General features: G+C 38.0%; 1 protein-coding gene across 1 annotated transcript in view; it reads right to left on the bottom strand.

Annotated features, from left to right (window-relative positions):
- The window catches only part of MOXD1 (monooxygenase DBH like 1), a 54377-nt gene that overhangs the window by 7156 nt on the left and 25498 nt on the right, over positions 1-21723 (bottom strand). The window contains exons 7-11 of the mRNA XM_005425681.2: positions 10129-10308; positions 7762-7864; positions 4896-5062; positions 3349-3540; positions 560-619 (exon numbers count right to left, since the gene is read on the bottom strand). Of these exons, the coding sequence (XP_005425738.1) occupies positions 560-619; positions 3349-3540; positions 4896-5062; positions 7762-7864; positions 10129-10308 (702 nt within the window). The remainder of the gene's footprint in view (positions 1-559; positions 620-3348; positions 3541-4895; positions 5063-7761; positions 7865-10128; positions 10309-21723) is intronic.

The following is a 21723-nucleotide window of genomic DNA, read 5'->3' as shown; positions in this document are numbered from 1 at the left end:
CTGGGAGACTGTGCCAAACCAGAGCTGGACACCCTCAGTAGGGAGGAGTGGTTTCTCAACACCTCTCCCTGTCTCAAAAGACCTTCATTCTGCCTGGATTCTGTGTTAGACACAAAACTAAACAGTTGGAAAACGTCCTGATCACAGCTTATCTAAAAATCAATACAAAAGAACTGGAAATTACAACTCCAGGGAAAAATGAGTAACAAATTCATAAAAATAACTCATTAGAGTACGCAGAATTTGCATGTTAATACATGTTGTGAAGAAAGCACTCCTTATACCAGAAAAGTTTGACTTCTAAGGTCTTTTTATGAGCTGATGTGCTTATTTTTACAAACTAGTCATATGAATGCCTTAAGCAAAAGATCAGACTAAGATCACAATAGCTCAGATGACTTTAAAACCTAAGAATCTATGAAAGGAAAGACAATAAATAGTTATGTGCACACAGCAATTAGCAAGTAAATTCACTTTTTTAAAACAGTGTTCTGTGAAAAAGGTTTTAGTCCCCAATGTTATCTGTGTACTTATTTTGATCCACCAAAATATTGCTTACCCATGTCATGCGAATTCGGTCCACAGTGCTGTAGTGGCATTCTGTGACTAAATTATCCCCCTGAAATACAAAATTTAGGAAGTTCACAGTTCTGAACTTTATCAACACCAGCTTCAGGTAACCACAGATGACAGCAAGCACTTAAGTAATAAATATCAGAGCAGTGGATATGACTTTTTGAAAGAGTGAAGGATTAGGTAATTGCCATATGTTAAGGCCTTGGCACTTAGCATTCATATTATCCAGATCCTCAGGGATCCCCCATGGATTTAAACAGAGTCTTAATAAAAGTGTTGTCTGGATTTCTTTTAAAATAGCAATGAAGGTACCCAGTCACCATCCAATTTTCTGGAAAACTATATAGTAGACAATGTAAACAAATGATTCTTGCTGCAACACTCATCCAGTGCTACTTTACCCAGGCTAATTTACACAGCCAACTTCAATAGAAATATTTGGCAAATGAGGAAAAGAAGTCTTTCCACATCACAAAAACAACTATATCTCTGCCAAGCCTGGGAGTAGAGGAGTGGCAGGCAAAGACTTCACTACATTGACAGATATGTATGGGAAAGGCTGAATACTCGCCTTCTCAAGCACATACAATTAACTTTTTTGGTGTCTTGACAAACTGATCTACAATTTGGTAATAGTTTCATTCCCTGTACCTAATCAAATACAAATTTGAAAATCACCATGATAATCAAGTGGATTTTTTTTTGTATCATCATCTTCCCTTATCAACCATTACACTTCCCTAAAAAAAAAAAAAAAACAGATCAGCCTCGTGTCAGCCAAATGGAGACAGAGGTTTCTGAAGTAGCTTGAGCTAGCACAGTGTCACTGCTTCCAGGGGGAATACTCTGTTCCTGCCAATGAGGTCTCTGGCTCTTGTATCTTACAGACTGGATAACATTCACTAAAATTGCTCCTTCTGTAAGACTAGATCTGCTGCTTCCAAATGGAGAAGAAAGTGCTACTATGTGAAGAAAAAAATAACATGGACTCCACAAGCTGAAAGAAGGTTACATTCTTGGGAGATCTTATAGAAAGAGAGAATAACAAGAATTTACATGAAAAATCATATTATTAATTAATTGATTAAATTGTTCTCTGAATTACACCAGATGATGTATGTATACCCCAAAAATGATGGTTCAACTCCTTCCCCTGCTAATGAACCCCCAGGCAAAACTAATCTTTATCACTAGCTTACTCCTAGGAACAACCATTACTATCTCAAGTAACTACTGAATTATGGCCTGGACCAGCCTTGCAGTGTAAAGCTGCACTGGTAGTTTTGCATAAGATAAAAATGCAAAGCATAAAAAATGGTTCTCTTCAGAGAAAGAATTCCATCTTCTACTTGAGCTGGCTTTTTTTCTCAAGTTGTTGTTACTATAAAATACTCTTTATAGTTTTTCTGTTGTCTATTCCCTTATGTTCTTGAATTTTAAAAGGTCTTCTGTTATAATTGCATGAATTTTCCTAAAAATATTAAAAGCTTTCTCTGCAAATCTGTCATCTTCTGCCAGCCCTCTTCCTAAACCCCTCAACCTTCTTTCCTGAAGGAGGTAACTTTGTCTTTGAAGCCCCTAGACTACGAGCAATTTGACTTCAAAGAGGAAATTCCGCACTTGAACATCCAGGTTTTGCTGTAGAAATTAAACTATAAAGTTAGCATTTTAGCTTCTTGTCTTTAAAGTACAAATATCAAAGTCTCACAGTGTGGGAGAAGAGACACAAGAGAGAAAGGGGCTTGAAGAGAAGCCCCTGAAGTTTAAACCACGGGGCTCCTGACCATACTTGAAGTACAGTCATTTCAATGTTCTTTTCAGATCCATCTCCCTTTAGTGATTCCAATTGTAAATAAATTCAATTTTTTGACATTTTGCAACTGGCAATTTAAAAACATGCTTGGTCACATGCACCAGGACAAGCTGCTCTCCTGGCCAGATCTGGAGCACCCAGACTTTGCAGGACTAAAATTTCTGTCGCCATGCCAAAACTTCAAAAAAGATACTGGGTGGAACAAAAGAAGAATGAATAACTTTTAACGACTGATAAACTAAAAATACAGACTCTTTTCATGCAATACCAATGCATAGCTACTGCTTTATAATATAATTGTAGTTGGAATATTTCTACAAGTTCTGTCGCATTATTTTCAGGAATACAATATGTATTGTATTCTCTCAACTCATACAGAGTTGTATGATTTCTTCTTTCAAAGGGTTTTGTTTACTAATGAAACATCAAGTGGAACATGAGCATGGAGTTTTACTCCCAACAAGAAAAAGTGTGAAACAAACAGAAGATTTGGCTGATTTTTAAACATGTTTGTAAGGCTGGATACTTGCTGTGTGCAAATACTGAAGGTATGCTACTTGGTCCCACAGCTCTGTAAAGCCATAAAGAGGCATTTCCATTATTCATCTTTCAGGATTCATGAAGATCATACAGCCAGGCACACAAGGGATTTTCCAATCTGCTTTGTTCAAACATTTGTGATGGTAAAGTTCAAGTTATTATGGATATCAAATGTATACAAAGAATAGCTTGATTCAGTGAACCAAGCCAGTTCTGTGGTGTCTCATGTGGACACTCCTGAGACACTGAAACTTTAATGCATGAGTGGCTCTGTGACAAGTGGAAAAATTAACAGAACATCCAAGAATTCTATGATGCTAGGCCATGAAATTCTGCGGCAAATTTAATCCTAAAGGTAGGAAAATGTTAGGCACATGATCTCTTAAACACTTTCAGGAAAAGAACTAAGAGTGTCGTACTGGCAAGATGGTTCTTTCTTCATCCAGGTACTGAAACTCCTGGAAGTTGAAGTCAAACTCATCGTCATAAGCAAGTAGCTTCTGCTCCTCGCCATTGCGGAAGTGGCGCATCCTGATAGCTCTGCCAGCAAGGTGAGCATGGAGAAGTACTGCAAACACTTGAATCCCAGCAGGTCTCTCAGCACCCAGAGCCTGGCCAAGAGAAACCAACACCATCAGCGTTCCCAAATGAAAAGTAATGTAATGTAATTCCATCTACAAACAGTGAAAATACATTCATTAATGCATTTTGAATTCACTCCGTTTACTGAAAAATGCAGTCTGGAGCAAAACCAGATAATCTGTGATTATTTTTTAGAACAAAAACATGTTTTTACTCCTAATGCACCCATCTGTTAAAATGAAAACCAACTGGACTGCAAATAATTCTCTATAGTTTTAAGACTTTCAAAGGAATAGTACTAAAACCTGCACATTATTTTGGTGCTAATGGCTAACACTAATGAATGTGGATGTTTATTGTGAAAATGAATTTCTCTGCAGTTATGAATGATGCCAAGAGATGCACTCTAAATTGAGAGGCTGTAGTTGTAACATCTTCTACTTTCCATCTTCTACTTTAAGTGAACTGGTAGGGAAATACTATAAGCTTACATCTAAAAGTTTTTCTCCAGGTCAAAAACATTTGCAAATTAACTTTTCCAAATTGACACAAATCTGGCATCACTCCCATTCTAGCTGACATCTACTGATCTAAATTTTATGTTGAGTATGCTCAGCTTTAATTCTTCTTCAGAGCTCAAGGTAGAAATAAACTGTGATCACAATACCTTTCAAGAACAGCCCTAGGGTCAGAAGTCTCATGATAATGGATTACTCAAGAGTTTTAAGGCTGAAAATGCCAGGACAATACACAATATTTAACACCACCAAGAACAAATCTAAATTTTGTATCTAATTTAGCTTCATTGTAAACCATGTTATTAATTCAACTTTTCCCTATAGATGACAAAGTCCATGAGAATCTCTCATTATACAGTTGCCACAGATTTTAGACAGTGCTTCCCTTAACTGCAGAGATATTTAAGTTATTTTAATGAAACCAAGAACTTAATAAATGTAAAACCTGCTCAGGTCTTCAGTTTCTGTGGCTGATGTAAGAATACCTTTCAGGCTTTCATTTCATCATTAGAAGCCTTTTGCACATGCCCAGGTCTGAATTAGTCTAAACTTTTTTTTTCTGGGCTAGCTATTCCAAGTTATTAATAGCTTTGCCATGGAAAACAGTGTATGCTTACATATGAACACAAAATAAAAACATTGCAAGCCCTGTGTTATTCATTATTACTCAAATAAATAAAGCAGCCTGAGTAGTGAGCATGCCAAGCACTCTGTTCAAAAAGACAAAATTTTGGAGGACAACATGTACCAACAGATGCCTTTGCTCACGTCTTTTAACTGTAACTATCAAACTTTCCAAGAAGTTCAAGTGACTCTTCCAATTATTTCCATGAATGAAAACCAGTGGATTCAGGCAAGGGACATACCTCTTCCAGACATTCCAGTGTGCAGTGACCCTCTGACACAAATTCAGGCATGCCTGGTGGGATATTGTGGAAAAGACTGACCCAAAGACCGGCTTCAATAACCCCAGCATCGTATTTCCTTAAAACTGGAGTATAAATTAGCCTCAAACCAGAGTTATCTATCAAGCCTGCAACAAAAAAACACACTTAGCCATGGCTAAAAATCAGGTTTTTAAAGGAGAAAAAAACCCAAACCATATTGATTCATGTTTTTCATGCTATATCATAAGTTTTCTACATGAAAATCAAGGAATCAATCTCAATATTATGGAAATGAGTGAAACCATAAGCAGGAAGTGTTTTTTTCTCTTTAAAATTTTCAAGCCACATGTTGTCATCTAGTTGAGAATTTTATCTATTTCTTCATCTTGGGTCCTACCATTAATTATATTTTCCCTTTGCTTTGGATTGCCTGTTATATTACAGACTACCTGAGATGAAAAAATGCATCCCTTTTACAATCTCTCCAATTAAGAGAGCATCAATTAAACATGAAAATTGCCTTACTAAATCCCAGACTTGTAGACAATACCCCCACCCTGAGTGAAGTAGACAAGGGAATTACAGAGTACTTTAATGTTGCTCTGACTCAAGGACTTATCTTGATTTCAAAAATTGTTTTAAAGAACCAAAGCCTGCTATTTGGAGGCTGTGTTTTTTAAGAGTCAAAATAATACAGATCTATTTTGTTCACCCACATATGTTTAGCCATATGTGTTTGTTTGCGCATCTATTCATAATTTATGTTGCCTTTATCATCTAAATGCTTAGAATACTTGTCTTCTTTTAGTCATTTTTATTTGTAAAGATATAGACAAGAATTATTAATCTGTGTTTGCACAGGAACTAAATTCTGTTAGCTCATCTATTCATCTCTTTGTATTTTTGAATAATAACTGAAATAATTTCAATTTTGAAAATGAAAAATGCAAAAAACTATCGAATATCTCAGAGAAGGTAAGATGCTTCCTAATGACCTATATTAGTCTTCTGAAAAACAAAGCAGACATAGCAGTGCCTGGAGCCAAATTTTACATCAATATGATATCAGCAGTCTATTTTAAGATAAGCAAATGGCAGGGGTACAGAGCAGGGACTGTTACACAGTCACTAAAATACCTAAGATGGAGTAGTGCATATAAATATTAAGGAACAAAGGATATGAACTGTGCATAGCCAATTAAGAATGGTAATCAGCCATGAGACCTTCTGCAACATATGAATCACATTTAGGGCGATACATTGTGTCCCACAACATCCCAACTTTAGCATTTGGGAACCCCTAGTCACTCCCTCCCTGGAGAAATTTGTACAACCTCATCAACTTGACTTTTTCCTTTTGGTATTTCTGCTTCAGAAATTGTTGACATCGTTAATGTCTAAATGTCAGACACTCTGCTGTATGGCAAAAGTCTGGGATGTCAGAGTTTCTGATAAACAATCTCAAAAGAGGCCACTGTTCAAATGAGAAGTGAATGTTAAGAACTACAAAACCAGAAACAGTAAAACCCATCCATGTTAAACTAAAAAATGTTTCAACTCGTCCTAACTGGGAGCCAAAAGCCCTACCAATCTGAGTCACTTAGGAAAACATTACCCCAGGTCACAAAGCGAGGCAAACAGTGCAGCCTTTCACCAAACTGGGAAAATGCAGTGGTTTTGTGCCAAAACACACAAATGAAGGTGACTCAGTGGCAGGTTTGCTGTTGCTGTTGTCAGGAGAACTCATTTGTCTGCACCTGAAGCAGATGGAGCACTCAGGTCTGCTCTCTTGCACTCCTGGCACAATCTTACACTGTGTATTTTGCCAGGGCAGAGGAGAAGCATGACCTGGATTACAAACATCCTGCTCTGCCTACACTGTGTGAATTTTCCCAGCTTTTGGTACTGTCCCACCAATGCAAAATTGTTCCTATAGCTTAAAAGGAAACAAAACATTACCAATTTCCAGTTTTTCGTATGTGCCACTTCAGCTAAACCAACACTATCATGAACAGTCAATTAAAACAAAATGATGGATTTAGGGACACAACCAAATCAAAGGCACAAACCAAAGGGACACAGTTTTCCAGCATGTGATTTCTTGGGCTTTCATGCAACATTTGATGAAAAAGCATACAATATCAAGGATGCAAATTAAGTTTATTGCATCCCACATGCTGAAAGCACAGAGTCTGTCACTAAATTTAAAAAAAAATAATTAATTTAAAACATGAAGATGGGAAATGACAGTAAGGCAGAATGCCACAGCCCATATAGCAAATTTCACTTTAACACACAGGGGTATAAAGAAAGGCCAGAATACTATCCTGCATTGGATTTTACTCAGTTCATATGTAGCAACCACCACAATATTCTTGGGTACAGTAGGTTAATAAACTTCTGTTTCAGAACAAAAATTATCTTTCCCAGAGGCATCTTCAAAGTTCCCCTGATTTTCCTGGGATTTTTTGTTTCTTCCTTTTACTTCTTCTAAATATAAATTAAATTCAGGAAGAACAATTTTAAAACACTATTACAAATTAAAAGCTTATCTTTTAAGATAAACTGATTTTACCCGGTGAATGGTCTAGACACCTAAGTCTATACTTCTACTTCAGAAACTGTCCACTGTTCAGGTAGGTGTATATCTAAAAAAATACAGAAAAAAACCCCAAAAACCAATTCAATGGCAGTGGGAAAAACACTGAACCAGGAACTATTGATCAGGAGCAAAAATAACGCTCAGCTTTTTATTTGCTCTATTTGCCATGCAGTGCAGGGATGAGCACTTGTGTATGGTACATTTTCCAGTCTGGCATGCTTTAAAGGCTGTGGGGCTACAAACCTTCTGTCTCTGATGGATTGTCATAATGCACCTCCATAAGGACAAACAGAGGGTCAGCTGCTGTGCCGATGGATAAGCCAACATGAGGAGGGTAGGTGAAGCCCTGGAAACCAATATACACGGAAATCAGTACAGAGTTAAGGTATTTTTTGCCACAGCTAAAAGTTAATTTCTCCTTGTAAGTACTCCTTCTTGCAATGATATCATCATATTAATAATAAAATTTACAAATATCACTTCTTTTACAGCTTTCTGAACATGGCATTGTGATAAAATATACGTATTATGTACTCAATAAACTTAATAACTATGCCAATATAAAATAGTAGATCTAATGCTTCCCAGAGGACAAGGCTCTGAGCAAACTAGGCTAATTTCACCTCTGACCCTGCTTTGAGTAGGAGGATGGATTAGAGACTTCCTGAGGTCCTTTCCAACCTGCATTATCCTGTGATCTTATGATTATTTATTCTGTATTTATTGTTTGAGCAGAAAAGGAAAATTCAATTTTAAACTTACAAACATTGCATCATCAAGCACTTAGTCTGACAATAAAGCCCTTATGAAGAAATGAATCAACATTTCAAATGTTCCCAGCTTCTAAAAGCAGTAATTTCCAGGGAATACTGAGGTTGCATGTAATTAACTTGCTTTTTGTGCACAAATAACTCTATTCTAAGTAAAATTATTTGAACCATAAAGGTGATCTTTATGGCTATGTTTCCACTAGCAAGCCAATAAGGAAGTAGCTCTGCATGGTGAAACAGCTTGTGCTGGACGCACTGCTCCTCTGGATAAGCTCTGGTCAGGTTCCATTTATTGCTAAAGGTGCTGGGCTCACCCCTGCACATTTATTTTAACTTCATCCCAGACAGGCCTGTGCAAATTCTCAAACAACACATGATGATAAACAAAGCTTTGTAAGTGGGGATAACTGGGAGATTTACTTCAATACCTCACTGCCGATTCAACCCAAAATACCAGTGTCTCCTAAGTGAACTCATTTACCTAATTCACTTTAATTGGAATTAATTTGCACCATTTTATAGCATATAGCTAATATTTTAATATGCAACTTGAAATGCTAACTTTCTCAAATGTGCAATCTGAGATCCCAAGTTTCTGATGTTTGATGGATATTAATGAATTAATTGTAGTATACAGTAAAAATTATTAGCACCTTCATTCTACATAAGGGTAAGCTAAAGTTAGTGAAATGGGTACTTGGGCAAACCTGAATGCAACCCAGATCTGTCAGATTCCTCTCTATAGATCTTTAACAGCAGGATCATCCTTGCAAAAACCTTCATAGGGCTTGTCAAATGATAACTTATTTATATGAGTTTTTAATTTCACTTAGCTTAAGACAGTAAAAAGTACAAATACTAGGTCAGAGCATAGCTGATGGCAAAAATGCACAAAGCACACACCAGGGATAACACCCTTAGTGGATTAAACGTCTTTTGATGGGTCCATGTAACAACTCTTGCTTCCTCACACTGCAGCATTTGCAGATGGTTTTGCAGACTGGCAAATGAAGGTTCCAGAACGTATCATCATCTCAGTCCCTCTCTGTGCCCAAACCATCATTTGGGTGGGCACACAGTGAATCAAGGGTGTAAAGAGCTGGGATTCTTTTGGTAGTCATGCTGTGTTATGTCAGCTGAAAGCATTAACTTTAATGCAGCTTAAATTAGCATGAAATAAGCTGCAAACACAGCCTGGGGTGAGCATGGCATCACAGCCTGTATTTTCTGTAGCTATGCCCCACTGCCATATGTAAAGTGGTCCTTATGCTGGCCCTGCACTGACACGGGATCTCTCTTGAAATGTTTCTTTGGACAGGTAAGAAACTTCAGAATTATATGCCTGATTGGGGCAACAGTGAAACCAGGTCCTGGTGAGGCACCTAATTAATTAAATTAATGAATAACTTCATTTGGAGAGTTGTGCCTCTGTGTCTTTCATGAAGCCACCTACAGAGACTGCTTTTCTTTCTGTCATTATCCACAGGTAGCAGATTCTGGTCATTGCTGGAGGCACTGTATTTCCATGTCAGATGAGACAAGCTGATACAGCAAGAGATTTCCATGCTCCAAAGCTATCTTTCTCCCCTAAGGCATCAACTCCCTCTCTACTATTTTCATTACTTTTGGGTTGTCACTCAGGATGACCACTGCACTACGTCCTTGAAAGGCCAAGAGGAGGCTGAGGACTCACAGCTGAGGCATTTAGGTATTGTGATCCCATACCATTAAAAAGCAGACAGATTAAGTAATCACTAATATACTAGGGAGAAATTTCATGACGCTACACACCCTCAAAAGGCCCCATTGATAAACCATGCCAGACAGACATTCATCCTACCTCTCCTCCAATGGCCCAAGCAAAAATGACCGTCTCACATGTTAGAAAAGAGTCTGGCATGTTGGGATGGTAACACTCATGCCCATAGTCCAGAACACTGTCATTCAAAATGCTGCTGCACTGGTACAGGAGGATGTGGTGCACCAGGTTCTCATGGCCTTTCTGGATCAATGGCTTAACCTGTCAATGGCAAAATTAAAAGACAAAAAAAAGAAAACATATCTCAATGTGACTATTTCAATGCAGGTATGAAGACAGGACTAAAAATTCTATGGTACTTTCATTTTAAAATAGGAGACTCTATGTTAGATTGTACTTAGCTTGAGATGTAACCCCAGCACTCTGAAAACTCAAGGAGCAAAGTGTCCTAAATTTCATTTTGCCCAAGTGCATCTCTGAGGGTCAGGAAAAACATTCAGCATCTGGACAAAACCTCTGTTACAATCTTACTTGTTCTCTCTTCTCCCATCCTAGCCTTGCACTGTCACTTTTTTTGATCCCTGCCCAATCTTGTTTAGCCACATTCCAGCAGGAGAGGGGATATAAACCAGCTGAAAATGTGTTCTGTTGAACCAGCTTGGTGTCTGAACTACTCGGAGGTTTTCATCCCTGTTTCTGCCTCTTTTGTACTATTTCAAATTACAGCTGCCCATAAATTCTGTATATCTAGGGTGAGCCTAGAGGTATACCCCACATTCCTCAGCAGCTTAAAATGGGCTTTGAAATTTTTTTGACATCTACAAGAAATTAGATTTTATTTTTTTTTAATCCACTCAGATGTAAAGACTTTATTAACATGAAGTCATTCTTGAGAGGTTGGGAGCTCCAGCCTGTTTATGGCAGTGATGAGCTGGAGGGCTCTCGGGGGTGCACTGGTGCCCCCAGTATAATTACACCACTGAATTTCTGCAAAGGCTAAAATTATTTAATTTCCATGTAAGTTTTCACTCCCTGTTTGCATGGGTGATGTTAAATCATCTCTGTCAGAGATGATGTCCCGGGGCAAATATGAATACTTCTGAAAATAATTATTTTGCATTTCAGAATGATCATATTCCACAAAATATCAGCATATAGAGGACAGTATTAAAATGAAAAGAGTTTTCCCCTTGTTTTTCCTTTCAAACATTTCATCCCATTCTATCATATCTACCTTCAAGTTCAATAAGATAAAGATTAAAATTTTCACAAGAAAAGTAAAGCTTTGACAATGCAACTCTTAAGACGCAGGGTGCCACGCAGTATTGCATTTCAGTATTAGGAAAGAGAAGGTTACTTAAAACAGGAAAAGAATATATATGCATCCTAAATTTGCATCCATTTCATTTTGCAGGCACATCCATGTGCTGCTGGAGGACAGGAACAGGGTAAGTAGGAGCAGTTTATTACATTATTAAAATATTGTCAACACAATTTCTCTCTTTGCATTTTGTTCAAACCACTAGATTAATTACAAAAGAGGAAGGGCAAGAGGAAGCAGCCAGAGCCTGTGTGCATCAAGGCTACCCTTGCTGAGATGAATCTGCAAAGTTCATTGGAGTTGGGCTCTTGGAGAGGGCAGATGCTGCTGAGCACCTGCATGTCCACCCAAGAAGAGCACAACCCACTTCACTGCACTTAGAAATCAGCAGAAGGAAGCTAATTGACTCAGATGCACCAAAGTTTTATTCTGGAGGGAAGACTGAAATACTCCACAGGGGATCACCTGTAGTATTCTCAGTAATCCCTGTTTCAGTTAGCATTACCATCATGGTGAATTACTCCACTGAAGAAAAAGGTATTTTTTGAAGATGAGTCAGTTTTTCCATGAAATAAGAATGTATTCCCCAATATATCAAACTGAATGACAAAGATTCAGAAATCCATTCCAGCTTGATGTTGCTTCTTCCCTCTTTCCATCACACACCTGCATATTTATCCAAGTACTGCAGAGCCCAAACAGAGTCATAACATGGTAGCTTATACATTAAATAACAGAATGTGCCTCTAGATTTTTGAAGCTCTGCATACTATACATATACATACTGTATATGTTAGTCAAGAAAATGGTTGTGGGAATATTATCCCTCTATCTACCAAGAAAAAAAGGGAACTTTTGTCCCAACATGTGATAGCTCTGCCTGCTGCTACAAGATCCCAGCACCTGCTGTGCTTACAATTACTACTTCAAAACCAGCTTCCCCTCAAAACAATGGGGCATCACCAAAATTAGAAACTCACATCCTGTCATTGGTTTTTAGTGTCAGTTACCTAAACAATTACAGCACTTCAAAAAGCAGTTTTGTTCAGCTTTCTTTGGTGAAGAAAAGAAAAACAAAAACTAAAACAAATCCTTACACATCTTTCCAATGCATCTTGAAGGAAAACCTACATTCCTCAGATGCAGAAATAAATAACGAAGAGCAGCAGTGAAGTTATGCTTTTCACACATTTTTATTACAGTGGTTAAAGAGAAATTTCTTTTTCCCCTTTTAAACAGCATATAAATAAGAAAGAAAGAAAATATTAGAGAGGTTGAAATTCTATTTTAAAAAATCTTAGGAAAATCTCATTAATCCTGCATTGTTCCAAAATGCATGGAAATATTTTAATGGCTAGCTCCTTAAGGCTCACAGCATTACTACTAAATGAAACAAGAGAAGGAAGAGGACCAGAGCTCTTAGACACTTCTCTGATCTGAAGAATAACTAATTGTATTTACATACTAGGATAACTTCAGCAGAAAAGAAAATTAAAAAATACAATCCCATACTCTATTGTAGTGTTTAACTGGAGCGGGGGTTTCCATATGTCATTTTCTACATCCCAGCTGAGTGCTGCCCTATTTACTCAGCTATTGGTCATTTTAGCTTATAGAATAGATTGGTTATTTAGGCTGCCTCATACTTCCTCTCTGATTTTCCACAAAGCACCTCTGTACAGATAACATTTTTCCAAGCCAGAAAGGAATTCCTAAATCTCTTTTTTTTTCCCTCAAATAAATAAAATCTTGTTTTCTGGCCAGCCTTACAAGTAATGCTGAACAACAACTGAGTTTCTCAAATAAGGGGCCAAATTCAGGAAATTGTTAGTGCATTCAGAAGTGCACATAAGCAGTCCTAGATGTAAAATTAGTTGCTATAGTAGGTATTTATAATTAAGTATCTAGATCAGGGTGGACTGTTTACCAGAGTACTCATAGCCTCAATGAATGATAACACAATTTTCAGAGCTCTACTTTTCCTGGTCGCCAGTCACAATGATAGGGGACTAGCCCTGAAGAGTCACCAGGACTGTTTTGTTAATTTGTGCAACTTTTATGATACTTATGGAAAGAAAATAATTTAAAGTGGCACATAGGGCCACTTCAGGAGTGAAATACACATTAAAAAGTGATAAAAACATGTATGGTACATAATATTCAGTAAACTCTGCAGATTTAAGTCAACAGCTAATTTTTATTTGGATTCTAATTTATACACAGCCTTCTTTGCTCTCTTACTACAAGGGGGCTCTAAAATGACACTTGGAGACAAGCAATAAGATAAGCAATAATTGAGTAATTTAGATGGGATGTAGTGAAAATGGGAATCCACCTTTCATTTTCATTAATTATGAAGAAACCTGTGACTTTGAAATGTATTTCCTTCCTCTGTCCTTGCCACTTCCTACCAGCCTCTTGTTAGCCAAAGAAGTAAAGAAAGAAACTGAAAGGAGACTAAAATGGAATATGCATATAACTACCTATCTTCCCCATTTTACCTCATTCTTTTTGGACCATCTGTGGAATTTTCACTGTTGCTGACATGCAAGGAAGACCCAGCTGTCAGGGTTCATCTCTTTGCTATGTTGTGAATAAGCCCGCAGAGATACTGCACCACTGGGCACCTCAGTGACTTCTTCCCCTGCAGGCAAAGTGCATTTTCTGCTTGACATTTCCTAACTGCCAGAGGCATGGAGAACAAAAGCCCTACATCCACTCTACATCAAACTGCCCAAAGTGTTTGGGATTGCAAAAACATAAGTGCATGCAACAAGGCACAACCTCTTCTGTTTTTCATGAAACCTGCAGGAAGAAGATCATGATTTATTATTCATGATTGTTTGCTTTTTGCTTCTTTCTCTCCACCCTTCTTGAAAGCCTGGCCAAAAAGTCTTTCAAACTGAGCAACTGACATCATGAACCACACTCCCACTAACAGAGGTAAAAAATAATAGATGTACTATTGTTTATGTACTATATGTACATAAACCCCCAGCACTTCAAATCAGGGCTCCCAGGGAAGGAGGTATTTAAAATATATCACATTCAAATGTAAGTGAAGGTACTGCCTTCTGCAACCAAAAGTATGGGTTATGGTCATGGTGCTTGGTTTGTACTCATCAGGCAGGCTGAGAGGTTTTACAGAGCTCCCATCATTGCAGTGAATCTCTTAGGACTTTTGAAAATGCTGACTTGCAAAAAATACAAACTAAAAAAATTTTATAGTCATAATGTTAAGCCAGATGACATGTGTGCTGTTCACCTCTCATTTTAAACAGAAGCCTTGTTTTAGTCAACAGGCTGACATCACATGAACAAAGAAAATGTTTATATCCGCCAGGTCTGGCTTACTCATCTTCAATTTTTCTTCCTTTCTTCTCTGTTTCCTATTATCACTTCATCTATTTCACAGTCTGAACATTGTCATATGTTTTGGGTTTTTTTCCTTATAAAAGAAGCCAAAATTTTAAGATAACAGTGCTTTGCATCTCAAGCTGATGATAAGCAGGGTCAAGATACGAACGTGTGATGTATTAAAGAGGAGGAAAAGGCAAACAGTTCAAGTGGTCCAAGAAGTTAAATTTCCTACAAGTTAAAAACATCTCCAGAAGTGTGGAAGTCTTTCTTGCTTATTCCTGTTTTTCTACCATTTAATTTGCTCTGATTTCTTTGATGGTAATAAACATGATTTGTTCTTTATGCTTGCTTGTGCAAATGATGAAAGTTATTCAAATATATCCATAGTCTCATCATAGTGTCCCTATTTAGAAAATACTGCCCACCAAATGTCAGAAAACAAAAACCTGACTTTATTTTTATATATGGAAATAGCAGCAGGTTTCTGATCTGCTTGCAGCAATGTTTCTACACTCAAATGTCAAAGAAATTAATGATTTTTTTTTCTGGCTCAAACAGGTAATTCCAAATTAATCTTACATTTTAAAGACACGATGCGATGATATATTGTCATGTAAACGATTCTGAATAAGGCCTTACACAACACCTCATATAGGTAGACAGTGATGACACAGGGAAGAAAATGCAATTATTTAGTCTCAAAATGGAGAGTAAAACTTTGATTTTTATGCTAGCACTGCTACATCTAGGAGAGTTTCTAGTCTGTGGTTGGTTAATTCATTTATATGAACTTGCCAAGTCTCTGATTAACTCAGAGCAAAAAGTGATGGCAGTAAAACTGAGTACTGGCTGAGTTCACTTGAAAATTTTCACAGAAGACCAAGTTATAGGGTCTGTGCTTCCTGTACTCCTCATCAGGAAGAACTATTACATGCTTACTGATTACATTGGTCTTTGTACTTCTTTTGAAAATGTGTACCAAGCATATATATTAAAAAATTATCTTAGAAAACTTTTTCAAAGAGTGACATGATTTCTTCTCATTAGGATTCATCAAGATTTTTCCTGAGTTTTTTAAACTGTAATTGTGAAATGAACAAATATTTATCTAAAACATCATCTTTAGGGTTTCAGATTTTTCTTCAGAAAAGCAAATACTTTAAATATTTGGCTTTATAAAGTTAGGTCTTTTTCAGAAAAAAAATTATAGATTCCAGAAAAATACTCTCAGTAATATGGCTTTATTTTCCTATAAACATTCTGAAAGAAAACCACCAGACATTTGTTGCCTAACACTGCTTCTTGCACAAAAACCAGAGGTGTGCTGAGCTAAAACAAGAGCTGGAAACATGCCTCTAGGCTGGGGTAGATGTGGAAGTCCATGACTGCAGGGTGGAGCAGGATTTTAGTATCAACAACCAAACAGCTATCTCAGTTACCAGGAGAGCCTGCCTACACCAGCGTCACAGCTGGGACATGAATCTGCTGCAGACTTTCAGCCCAGAGTTAAGGCATTCTGGGGTCAGGCAGGGACCATCCTCCCCATGCCTTCACCCTACCCCATCTGTCAGAAAGCATTAAATTAATGCCACAGAATAGTTAGAGCTGAAAGAGACACTTCCAGTGCTCAGCTGGCTGCAGTCCAGCATGGACTAGCTGCTGTAATCTTTCCTGAGATCATTTGCACACACACAGCTTAGTGCTCATTTCTGTTTTCCTCACTGTACAATCCAGATCCTAAATTCAGTCATCACCTCTAACAAATCCCTTCAAATAATTCTCTATTCCAAGGGCTTCTGAGTTGATACTGTGCCACTTAGAAAGGTGTATATTTTGGTGACTTAATTGCAGGAAATAGAGCAAAGCCACTGCTTCTGGTTCCCTCATGGTCATCCAGGAAGATTACTTCTGAGGTATAACAGGGAGCATTACTGCTTAACTTGAACTGCCTTTCAAAGGTAAAAATGTTAAACCAAATTATTCCCATACACATTTTTCATACCTTCAAGCTGGAAAAAAATCTAACCTGAGTATTTAGTGACAGCTCTTGATTTTTGTATTTGAATAAAAACAGAGATGTAGACAAGAAAAAGGCCCAGGCAACAGAAACCATTCCCAGCCCTAATCTCATAATGTGATTAGGTAAGGTTTCCTTGGAGGATGGAAGTTTTCCAGACTGAAACTTCTATGCAATCTAAAACATTGAAATTTGTGTGATTTGTACTTAATATGTGTGGAGGATTTTTCCCCCTTTAAGTGAAATTCAAATAATGATTTTAATTTGAAATAACAATGTAATCTGATTGATTGATTGATTGATTGATTGATTGAAGCTGTATTGCCAGCATTTGGGCTTATCTGGTGTTGGGTACTCTTTTAAACGTAGAATAAAAAATTCTAACATAACCAAGGAGGAAAGATCCTTACCACATGAACGGAAAATCTTATTCAAAGTACACATATTTCCTGTTCTTGGTGTAAAAAAAGGATTTGTTTACTCTGTGACTGTGTTGTTCAGTGAAGGCTCTTATTTTTGTTTCTATACAGCATTAAGAAGTAATTACCATACCTCTGTTTTAAGCTTTAGAATTTTTATTGGAAAAAAATATGTACTTTCAGGTAAAATTTAAGGGTTGCTGTGCTTTTAGCTTGGAGAGAAGGCTATATATCTAAATTTACATAAATCTTTCTATGCCCATATATTCCTACTAATAATTACACTGTATATCCAGAATTTCTGCAGAACAACTTAAATATTTTAATTAAGAAAGAGGAATCAAAAAACATAATAAACAATAAGCCCAAACATTTAATTTAAAAATGAGAGTAAGAGATGGTTTCTTGTTCTCTCTGTTATCATGCCCATTCTTAAATTTTTATTCCTAATTAATTACCTGGGACTCTGCCACTCATAAGGAGTTTCAGACTTTAAAGACTTAACAGTAATTTAGACTAAATCCAAAATAAGTTTAGCTCAAAGAAATACCAATAAAACATTGTTTCTGCCTGTCGTGCGCCCGAAGATTTAAGATAATGCATTTACTAATAGTAAAGAAGTACAACCCTGAGGAGAAATCTCATAAAAAGCTCAGGTCAAGCAAAAACATGTTTCTTTTGGTTAAGCATCCTGGCAGTACATTCATTGTACTCCTAAGCAGCAGAGCCACTGGCAGTAGTTGTGGTCTTCAGGATGACCATATTCTCTCAGCACAGTTGACACACTTCAAGCAGAATTAATTGGCAATTAATCATGAGCATCATTACTTCCTTATGAAAACAGTATCATAATAAACTAATATGTAACCAAATATGTATCAGGTCTAAGGCCAAAGCGGGTAACCAATAAAGAGTTTATAGCTATTCAAGAGGAACGTACAATTTGAACAGTATATAATAAAGTCAGTGAAGGTACTCCCGTTTGTTCATGGTATCACTATTCTTGCACAGCAATATCTATTTCTTTGAGGGCAGAATGGCAGAGGTTTTGATTCTATTGTAGAATTGCAATCCCCTCGATCATGCAGCTAAAATAACATTACGCTTTTTCTCCTCCTGCTTATGAGTGAGCGCACAGCTTTGCCTGAAGACAGAACACATGAGAATTGACAGTGTGTCCCTTTCTTGTTTTGCACATGCAGAAGTACCCTACTAGGAAAGATGTTTTCTGAAAGTGACACGCTGACTTCTGTGAGGGGCTACCAAAAAGGATCATATGTGAGAAAAACCTTAGGCATACGGATAGTGAGCTCCCAGAGGAGCCCCCAACCTGAACACCCCGGCACCTTCAGTCTGAAGGGAAAGCAGGGGATAAAGTAAGCACAAGGCTCCTGATTTTGACATGACAGCCTCCAGAGCAACACTCAGGAACTATTGCTCATAACCCTCTAAAAATTTATATCTGCAGGGTTAATATACAAACATAAGAGGGCTTACAAGTAAGTAGTTAAGTAATGATCACCTTAATACTATTTCCACATTTTCTCACCCAGAGTCAGGTCCTGGTATACCCTTTTGCAGGACTTCCTCACCCATCAACACATGCAGGAAGTCACACAACAAGGGCTATTTTCAGATTACATGGATTAAAAAAGTCTGCATTAAAATTATACTATAGCAATTCTCTAGAAACCAAAACTGTGATTGGCACTTCGTAAAACAGAAAAATATAGTTTCAGTCCCAGCAGCTTAAGGCACAGCAATGGAAAGGTCACAGCAGTGCAGGAAGAAGGGGAAAAGGGATTATGGTCAGTTCATCACACCTTGTTTCTCCCACTTCTCAGGGAGAGGAGTTTTCCTCCTGCTCCAGTATGGGGTCCCTGTCATAGGTGACGTCCATGAGCTTCTCCAATGTGAGTCCATCCCACGGAAAACAGTTCTTCACAAAGTGCTCCAAGTGGGTCCCTGTTCCACAGGATGCAGTCCTTCAGGCACAGCCTGCTCCAACACAGGTCCTCCACAGGGTGACAAGTCCTGCCAGGAAACCTGTTCCAGCATGGGCTCCTCTATCCATGGGCCTGCAGGCCCCTGCCTGGAGCCTGCTCCAGCACATTTCCCACAGAGTCACAGTCTCCTCTCAGGCATCCACCTGCTCCAGCATGGGCTCCTCCACAGGCGGCAGGTGGATCTCTGCATCCCTGTGATCCTCCATGGGCTGCAGGGGCACAGCTGCCTCACCATGGTCTGCACCAGGGGCTGCAGCAGAATCTCAGCTCCAGTACCTGGAGCAGCTCCTGCTCCTCTTTCTTCAGTGACCTTGGGGTCTGAATAGTTGTTCCTCTTCTCACTCTGCTTTTCACTAGCCACAATTACACCTGCACAATTATTCTTCTTTTCTTCTTCTTAGATCTGTTATAACAGAGGCATTCCCACCATTTCTGATGGGCCCAACCTTGGCCACTGGAACACTCATCCTGAAGCCACTTGGGCATTGGCTCTGCTGCACATGGGACAAGCTTCTGGCGGCTCCTCACAGAAGCCACCCCTGTAGCCCCCCTGCCACCAAAACATAGCCTTGCAAACCCAATACAGTCTGCTATGTGTGGACATGGTGGAGAGGCCTTTTCTGAGCATCGTCTGTCTATTTTTTCACTGCTACTAATGTGGAATTTATGAATCTATGCTTTGTTCATAGCTGTGACTACTGCGCACTGCAAGTGAAAGCAAAGAGGGAGAGAGTCATAATATCATTTTCTGAAACTACCACCAGTAGCTGGGGTTGCAGATTAAAAGATTGGTACTGAAGAGAAACACTTCAATTAGATGGGAATAGATAGTTCTGTTCCATTTAAATACCATTGGAGCAATTTAATTTGCCTTATTGAAAATTTGTTTAAGATGCTGCTACAATGTGATTTGTCTGAATTAGAAGGTTGATCTTAAGAAACAATGCCAAGATGCTAGCAGAACCAAGCAAGGTTTGTTCTGTGATCCATCCACACAAGCCCCATCAAGAGAGATTTTACTACCTATGAGCCTGCTGTTCTGGTATTCGCACAAAAGATGCTTTGGAACTGCTCATCTAAGGACAAATGCTGCTCTGAAGTATTTTGTTGCCTGCTATGATAAGAAGTGCTGGATGTTTGGCTGCAGACAATTTTCTTATCTTTTCAGTGCATCACCTAGTCATAGGTTTACTTTAAAATCATATATAAAGCTAAGAATAAGGAAAAAAAATAAAGACATGGCACAAGACAAAATAGGGTTAACCAATAGCAATGGTCTTCCGAAGATCACCCTAAAAATTCTCTCAGAATTGGGAGGTAAAACTCAGAGATCTTCACAAAAATTGTACTTCCTCCTTTTCCATGATTACTTTTGGTCGCATTTTAAAATAAGGTTGCTGTCATCTGACTTTTATTTAACCAAAAAATCACACAGCACATGTATTTTCCTACCACCTGCTGGCATGGTCAATACACTGCCATAATGGATGACGTTTTTATTTGGAGAGCAAAAATCAAAGAAAATTGATTAAATTAACTAGACATTCAACTTTGCTGATGACATAAGTAGGTTATTTTTGCATGTCATGTATGGAATAAATAATGCAGCAATAACTGCATAATTTAATAATTCTTTTAGTTAAGATACACAAGTGAAATGAAAGACTACCATAAAATAATTTATGTAAGAAATAGAAAGTTTGGTAGGACAGCAAAATCTGTGGTCATATATAATTTAATCTGTGGTCACAGAATGGAATAACACCTTAAGCAATTTTGCATATGAAATAATTTAGCAGAACATAAGAGAATAATGCATTTCTGTTACTTCCTCCAACAGTGCTTGGGAAACTTTTAATTTTCAGCCTGTTCAGTTACATGAATCTTAGCACTGCAAAGCCTAATGGGCCAATTCAGGCTTGCACCAAAGAGCCAGCCCTGAAGATCAAAGGGCAGATAGCTTACAAGCTCTGCAGCGTAAGATGATTGTTTGGTTGCCAATCTAATTTACTGGGGCTGAAATTGCTTTGTAGGGGAATGCATGGGAAAATATAGAACATTTGTTTATGTCAGGCTGCATGATGCAATTTGCTAGAGTTATCACATTTAGCAAAATGTAAAAGTTCAGGCCAGAGAGTAACAAGCAGTTACTGTCTGCTATCACTCAAGTTAAAAATCAGTGCCCTCATTTAGGTACTGCAGGCTACAAGCTGCCCTTCTGGCTTCCAATCAATCAGTCTCTTAATCTGGAGTCCCTTTGTATTTTCACACTGGGGTCTTTGGTATTACTAAAGCATTCCACTGTCAAAAAGCATGGTTACCCATGGCAACAAGTTTTTTGGAGTTTTTACTTCCTTATCAGTTTGCCCCAAAACAGAACATGAAGATTAACTGGCAACTGCTGGTGTGTTCTAATACAGGCCTTTCTTTAATTGTAAAGAGGCTCCCTCTTCTAAGGACATCAGCAATGGAAAACTTTGGTGCTGATATAAAAATATGCCTAATGTAACACTTCTCAGCTAATGCTAAATAATTAGGGTTTTTTCTGCTTTT

Source organism: Geospiza fortis, unplaced genomic scaffold, assembly GCF_000277835.1.
Source record: "Geospiza fortis unplaced genomic scaffold, GeoFor_1.0 scaffold217, whole genome shotgun sequence".
Lineage (NCBI taxonomy): Eukaryota > Metazoa > Chordata > Aves > Passeriformes > Thraupidae > Geospiza > Geospiza fortis.
This window is presented reverse-complemented; position numbering and strand designations above follow the sequence as displayed.